General features: G+C 36.2%; 1 protein-coding gene across 1 annotated transcript; it reads right to left on the reverse strand.

Moving 5' to 3' along the window:
• Nucleotides 1-935: 935 nt before the first annotated feature.
• Nucleotides 936-3188, reverse strand: LOC113357615 (cytochrome P450 CYP82D47-like). The gene is made up of 2 exons (XM_026601057.1): nucleotides 2053-3188; nucleotides 936-1867 (listed from the first exon to the last, which is right to left on the reverse strand). The coding sequence occupies exons 1-2, from the start codon at nucleotides 3058-3060 to the stop codon at nucleotides 1187-1189; spliced, it is 1689 nt and encodes a 562-aa protein (XP_026456842.1). The 5' UTR covers nucleotides 3061-3188; the 3' UTR covers nucleotides 936-1186.
• Nucleotides 3189-8162: the final 4974 nt, after the last annotated feature.

An 8162-nucleotide genomic window follows, 5' to 3' on the forward strand; every position in this document is an offset into this window, starting at 1 on the left:
TTTTCATAGATTGGTTAAATTCTTGGTTCCTATCAGGAATGCCAAGTAATGAAAAGAGTATCTTAGCTACCAGCTGCTGGTATATCTGGAAGGCTAGATGTGATCTAATCTTCAGACACATACATCCAAATGCAAAAGTTTCCACTATGCGCATAAAGCAACATCTGTGCAATCACCATCGAATGCATGACATGCAGAAACATATTATAAATGACTTTACTCTTCTCCCTGAGGAAACTGACCCAACTATGAGTCAGGACATTTCTCCATATAACAGAAACATTTCCTCAGACTTTGGAAACATACTTAAGATATGTACACTCCAAGATTCTGAGAGCCATCTTTACTATACTGCACTAATTATGACTGATTTTGCAGGAACAATCATTGGAACCAGAGGATATCCATGATACACAGGACCTTGGGGAGCAACAGGAGGAGCAGACCTAGCCTTCCAGTGGGCTAAAGAATGGCAGCAAACAAATGTGCAAATATCTGCTGAATCAATGGAGGTCTTAACCCGTTTCAAATTTTCTACCATGAAGCTGTAAAAGGAAGATTTCAACTCAGTTACCATAAAAGAAATCACAACCAAGAAGACGGATCAGTCAATAGAATCCATCCAGTTTCTTTTGTTCTTTTGAATCTCAATATTATCCATCGTTCTCAAAACATGGATACTTTTCATTTAGCTAATTTCTGTAAAAACAATTATGGCAGGAGGAGTGATACTCTCCATGCCAACAAGAATGGTTTGTACTTGCCTTAGCTGCCTGTCCAGGCCTAAGTTTTTCTAAAAAAAACAATAAAAAAACCCCACTCTACATCTATTTTTCAATATCTGCAACATCACCCGATAACCGAAGCCTTTTGTCCAGGAACAAGTTCCGGATAGGTTAAAGATTTTATCTCATGAAAATTTTATCTCTTAGAAATGTGGCAAAGTTTTTACGCCGGCTTGCTTGTCTAGACACAACATGCACAAAGGCAGGAGCATCTGCAACATCACCCATCCATATAAAATATAACCTCCAGCGGAGACTTGATCTGGCTTAATAGAAAACCAGTGTGATATCCAAAATAGGACGAAACTGTATTTTTCCCCTTTTATATTTCCTCCCATAAGGTGATCCATTTGATAAAGAATTTTTGCTCAGTTATTCATTTATTTTGAGTAGAACTGTGTTCAACTTTTGATTGAGTTACATCTATCTGCTAGATCACAAAATACATAAGAGGGCAGACGTGGAGTGAGCAAAACTACTAATGGGGTTGCTTTGGGGCAACTAAGTCCTGAAGTTTCAGTCATATCAACTGGACCATCTGTTGGCGTCGAGAAATGAAATCCGTAAAGCAAAGTAGCGAGCGTCAGATGAATGACTTGCGTCGCAAATGAAACTCCTGGGAACATCCGTCTACGAGATCCAAATGGTAGTAACTCATAGTGTCGACCATTAACATCAATATCAATACTAAAACCACTTCCCGTGCTACTAGCAGTAAGAAATCTCTCTGGCCTAAATTCCAAAGGATCAGGTCCCCAAAAATGCGGGTCTCGATGTAACTTCCATAGATTAAGCATCAACTGTGTGCCTTTAGTTACTTGGAACCCCGCAACCGTACAATCTTCCATTGCCATCCTTGGTGCTGATAACGGTGCAGCTGGATATAAACGCAATGTTTCCTTCACTATGGCCTGGAGATAAACGAGGTTCTTGATATCTGATTCTTCCACTTGTCTTTCCCTGCCTACGTATATGTCCAACTCGTCTTGAGCCTTTCTTAAAACGTCTCGGCTGTTCAGTAGTAATGATAGTGCCCAAGTTAGTGTAACTGCTGTGGTGTCACTACCACCTGCGATAAGAGACTGCAAAACATGCACAGTGTTATTGGCTGTTACTCGTTTCTCAAACCTATTTTTTTTTTTTTGTTTGTTTTTTTCAAACCTTGCTGTGGTAGCAAAAAAACCGCTGCAGAGTATAATACATAAGTGAAAAAAAAAGGCAGCTGAAAGTTATTCTACATAAGTAAAGTAAAGATGCAAATGTTTACCAGGCAAGTGGACTTGATGATTGTATCAGTATCGCGACCATATATAGGTTGATCATTTAAGTTCAGCAGTAACACATCAATGAAATCATCATCTTGTTGGTCAGCATTGGATACGTTTTTATATTTCAAACGTTGTCGATGTTCATCAACCCATTTACCCAGAAAATAATCGATTTCCTTGGCAGTTTTTTTCATCCTTTTCTTGTACCCCTGGAAGTCTAAACCCCCTACCAATGGAACAGCATCAGACACCACAAATATCACTACCAAGTGCATAAAATCATTCATTGCTTCCCGGTACCTCCTGGTTTCTTCTTCGTCATCATTCGTGTTCTTTCCGAAATATCTTTTCCCATCTATCATTCTGGCCACAACATTGAAAGACAAGTTTGCAAACCATCTATTCAACTCCACTGAAATTGGATCCATATTTTGGTTGTAAACATGTTGACTGTGATCTAATTTTCTACTATTCTTGTCCATCCAGAGTTGATGTAATTCATTTATGCACAAATTAATCTCAGAGATCCAAACGTTTTTGAGAATAGCTAGACGTCTATCCGATAGGAGCTCCGTTGTTGCTATCTTGCGTACCTCGCGCCAGTAAGGTCCATAAGGTGCAAAACCAAACATGCTGTGATTGTAAGTCAGCAACTCTGTAGCAACTGTGGCTGGATGGGTAGCAAAAACCTTATCATTTGTAGTGAAACACTCTCTAGCTGATTCCGTGTTGCTAATTACAAGAACCCGTCGCATACCAAGTCGAACCATGAAAACTGGTCCGTATTCGTCCGCCAAAGAACCTAGGGTTCGGTACATGAGTTTTGCTCCCCCGAGGAGGTGAAGATGACCTATAATTGGCCATGCGCCTGCTGGTTCTGGTGCTGTCTTTCCAGGCTTATGAATATGGGTACTGCTAAACAGCTTTCTCCCCAAATAGAAGATGAAGACAATTACGGCACATAGCACAGCAACTGCTTGACTCTGCAACTGGTTTACCGGATACATGATGGCTTGATTGTTTAGTAAAGTAAACTTAGTGAAGCCAGTGAATACTCTTTGTCTGCAGATTTCTTGCCGATATACTCACACCTATATGAAGACCATTATGAACCACTTGAAATTTCGAAATTTGCTGGAAAATGAGTTCCACACGGCTCAATAAATCCACTCACAGACAAAAAATCATTGTTAAAAGCGGTTAGTTTGACGCGGCTCATTAGATCCACTCATAGGCGGATATCATTGTTAAACAGTAAGCTACGCTACTCATACACTACCTCTTCCCTGGGATGTGCGACTTTCTTGTGCTTAATCAGGCAAAATTGTAATACTAACTATTAATCAATCACTACAAATTAGAGAAACCTGGGGTTTTTGAGGGCTGATGGAAAAGAATTGGGGACTACTAATTTATACCCATTTAAGGGTAAAGGATAAGGGGTGTCTCGACATGGTAAAAATATTAAGTCACTTTATTAGTTCAATTTACATTTCTATTCTAAAGTTAAAAATTTATTATTAGATAAAGAGTATTAAATTAGCCAGTTGGAAGCCTAACAAGCTAAGCTCCAACGATATACTACTACATTAATTGAACAGGTTGCCGTGCTAAGCCAAAATTTCTATTCTAAACTTTAAACAATTATTTTTTAAATTATTCTTTTACCTGGCTAGTTTGGGGCCTGGTGTGTTTATTTGAGGCCTATGAATTTCTTCAACCAACATAGAGAAAGGAATATGGGATGTCTAAAATATGGGAAAATACGAAATTACCCTCTAAAAAAACCTTAGTCATTCCAAACCAAATACAAAATCATAATCACCCAATAACAAATACAAAAATCTTTAATCTAACTCAATTCTTTTTTCAATTTCCATCAAAATCAAAAGTAGAGGGCTAATTGGATTTTAGTACTCAGGTTTTGATCAACACTAGGTTTTGGTCTAACATTTGTCCAAATTGGATTTTGGTACTTAGGTTTTGACCAACACTAGACTTTGGTCTAACATTTGTCCAACGTTAGGGCTTGGTACCTGGACTGAACGTTGACTCATGTTGACCAGGTTAAGTCTTAACTTCAGTTGAGTAATTATTAAAAAATTTATATAAAATATAATTATTAAATAATTTACTATTATATCCTTCACTTTTTTTAATATTTACAAAATTCTTTGAGTAAATAACGAAAAGAATTCTCCGGCAACCCATCTTATTCTCTTCCTTCTCCAAACCTTCACCACCGCAACTTGCTCTGTCTACGTCCAATTCTCCGGCAATACCAGTGCAATCAGCAACACAATCACGATTTGATTTTATCCGTTTGTTTATTTTTCTTATCAATCCATCTTCTATTCCTTGATATTACCAAAATCATCCCCTTGCCTGTAATCTTCCAAGGTTCTCAAGAACAAACCTTAAATTCTACTGAAACACCAATTCAACACTTTAGAGTCAATCCCAACTGTAATTTCAACATAATTCGTTCAAACGATTCGACACCCATCTCCAATTTCTGGAAACACTTAAATTATTACCAAGAACCCTAATTTATGATTTCCTAATTTTATCAACCAAACCCTAATTTTTCAATTCTCTTTACAGTTTCAGAATCAGTTGGTGATTCTTCTCCCTTATACTCAACAATGACCTACTCATACAATTAATCGATCAATAACAAACAATTTCACATAATATGATTAATTTGAGAAACCCTAAATTGGACTATCTAATTTACCGTTCCTTTTGAGTCTGAATCCTTTACTAACCAACACCTCTGTTATCAATCATCACTTAATCATTTTCAAATCCTTTCGATCTAAGAATCTTGGTTTTTGATTCTCAAATCTTTACTTGGATGAATCTGTTAATGGGTTTTATTCAAGAACACTCGGCGAAGAACGTGAATTTGAGTTGAAACATGGATTTGCAATTGGGTACTGCGATTGATAAAATCGTATCTGAGTTGTCCAAAAATTTATGTTGTGAATAGAAAAAGATGATATGAATTTAGGGTTCTTCTCAATTAGGGCAAAATTTTGGAAAATCAGGGATTTTGTGTCAAAAGATTATCATGGAATTGGGTATTGGTTGGAGGAAGATGGTACTGGTGGTTGATGATAGGTGATATAGAAGAGGATGAATCAAATGGTGGTCAGAATCGTCGTGAAGAAGATGAGTAAGAATATGGGTGTGAATCTGTAGAAATTTTTGGGTTCTGAATTGGAGAAATTTTGGTGCTTCTGTATTATTGGATCGAACGAGTTGTGATGGTGGTGGAGGAAGAAGGTTATAATAGTAAATTTCTCTTTTAATTTCATTTTATTTTAATTATACTATTGTTTTTAATATATTTAATAATTTCTAAATGTAAGTAATTATTTAACCTAGTCAATGATAGTTAACGTCCAGCCCAGCTACTAAGCCCTAACGTTGGACAAATGTTAGACCAAAGCCTAGTCTTGGACAAAACATGAGTATCAAAACCTAATTATCCCAAATCAAAAACTAAAACCTAATCAATCACAAGCAACAATTGAATTCTCTTTTTTTTTGGGTTTCGAAAGAAAATTCAAAAATAACCAATTTAAGTAATTGAGTTAAATCCCTTTAATCCATTCCTTTGAAGAGAAACTCAACAATGATTTAATCATGAATCTCTGAAATTTCTTCATCAAATTTTTTGAAAGTCAACCAAGAATCGGTTTATGTATGCACTAGCATAAACTGATTGTAGTTGATGTTTTTTTTTTTGCTGAGAAAGACACTAATTCCATTAAAAGAAAAGACTATTACAAACATCATTTAAGGAAACTTCCCTCAGAATACTGTCCAAAAAAGGAGGAGAGGAATTCCAAATGTTTTTCAAACTAAACTTCCTAGCCCGACTTGCAAGTCCGCAATCTTATTCTTTACACGCTTAATATATACAACCTTACAGGCAGAACTACTAGCAAGGGAAATTGGACATTCTTCTAAAAGATCAAGACACCGCCAATCCATATCGTTGTTTCCTTCATTAACATAATTCACCATCTGGAGACAATCACTAACAAAAAGGATTTTAGAGAGATTCATATCTCTTGCCCAAGAGATAGCCAAAAGGAGCGCAGTTGTCTCAGCACCAACCGCACTAGAAATTTGTCCAAAATCCACTCTAAACCTCTTTATGCTTCCTGCTAAATCACACAAAATGATACCAACACCCATGTTAAAGTTTTTATAAGAACCATCCATAAACGTAATATGATCAAAATCCTGTCTTGGAACCTTAACTTCCAATCTAGCTGAAAAACAGGGCTTAGGGAGAACAATATAAGAGTTTAGAGATCTTTTAACATCCATCACAACTTTATCCAGATTTATTTGCACATTTCTAAAGACAACATCACATCTCAGCTTCCAAACAGACCATAAAACAATAGCCCCAACACTTGGCAAAAAAATTCACAGGATAAGGAGATAAACCTAATTGCTTATCAAACCAAGACAAGAAGATATCTTCAACCCACTCTGCATCAGTAGGCCCTAAATGTTGGAGTGAAAGAGCAAACCAAATATGAGAGGCAATGGGACAAAGGAAGAAAATATGCATCACAGTTTCAACTTCATTACGACATAAAGGACAACAATCATCTTTATCAGCATTATAAAACTTGAGAACAGAATTAACAGGTAACATTCTCGCAAAAATCTTCCACATAAATAAAGTAATCTTAAGTAAACAGATAAGCGACCAAAATTTTTTCCAGAAGGAGGCTTCTTCTACTGAAAGTGTTTCATTCATAAAAATTTGTAAGCTGATTTAACTGTGTATTTACCATTCGTTGTATGAGCCCACATAACTTCATCTTTTCTATCAGCATTAACCTTAATTATTCTAATCCTATTTACATCCATATGAGAGAACATGGACGAAAGAAGATCCAGGTTCCAATAATTATCATTCACATTTATAAGTTCACTAACATAGTTATACTTTTCAAAGTTAGTATTAATCGAAACAGGAGGCGAAGAATTACCAGGCACCCAATTAGAAGTCATATCTTTGTGGAGTTTCCATCATTTATCTTATACACAAAGTTAGATTTTAAGAAAACCAAACTATTAACTATACCCTTCCAGATCCAAGAAGAACTGTCAGCTTCCTTATCGATTTCTAATAAATTCTGCTTAGGGCAATATTTGTCCTTAAGGAAGATTGTAACCAACTGATCTGGGTTTTTAATAATTCTTCATCCCAATTTAGTAATAAGAACTCTGTTAGTTGCAAAAGAACTCCTAATTCTAAGACCACCATTCAATTTAGACTTACCTATATGCCCCCAAGAACGAAAGTAGACTGCGCTTCTTGGATTCTTCTTAGACCACCAAAAAGCTCTTTGAATTGAATCAATTTTTGACATAATTTTTTTAGGGAAAGGAAAACATGACATATGGTATACTGCTAAACTAGAAAGAACATGTTTTGTGATAACAGTTCTACCTGCCCCATTAAGATTAGATCTTTTAGAATTTCCAAGTCTAGAGTAAAATTTGTCAAGGAGAAATTGGAATGTTTTTGTTTTATCTCTTTTAACAAAAAGGGGAGTACCTAGATACTTTTCAGAAATGCTCAAAAATTTAATACCTAAGGTCTTAGAAAGCATTTTAATATGTTTATGATGCAGCTTACTGCTAGTGAAAAAACCAGATTTTTCTAGATTGATAGCTTGCCCTGAGGCTTTAGCAAATCTACTGATGATTTTCATTAAGTTCCTAGCGTATGTAATAGAGGCTTTGGAGAAAAGCATACAATCGGCAGCAAAAAACAAGTGAGAAATTGCTGGGCTATTCTTTCTCAATTTAAAACCCTGGATAACTTTTTCCTGTTCAGCTTTAATCAGCAACTGAGAAAGAGTTTCCATACAGATTATAAAGATGTAAGGAGATAGGCAATCTCCCTGCCTAATACCCCGAGAAGGAAAGAAAACTTCACCCGGCGAACCGTTCACTAGGATGGAATAAGACACAGTGCTAAATCACTGGGAGATAATTTGGCACCAATCATCAGAAAATCCAAGCCTCTTAAACACAGATAAAATAAAGGGTCATTCCAGTCTGTCGAAAG

Source organism: Papaver somniferum, chromosome 3 (genome assembly GCF_003573695.1).
Source record: "Papaver somniferum cultivar HN1 chromosome 3, ASM357369v1, whole genome shotgun sequence".
NCBI lineage: Eukaryota > Viridiplantae > Streptophyta > Magnoliopsida > Ranunculales > Papaveraceae > Papaver > Papaver somniferum.

Bases quoted from the DNA above. Each gene is read 5' to 3' on its own strand.
- LOC113357615 (XM_026601057.1), bottom strand. From the start codon at position 3,060: ATGTATCCGGTAAACCAGTTGCAGAGTCAAGCAGTTGCTGTGCTATGT. The intron at 1,868-2,052 runs GTAAACATTTGC...CATGTTTTGCAG, and splicing joins TCATCAAGTCCACTTGCCTG to TCTCTTATCGCAGGTGGTAG.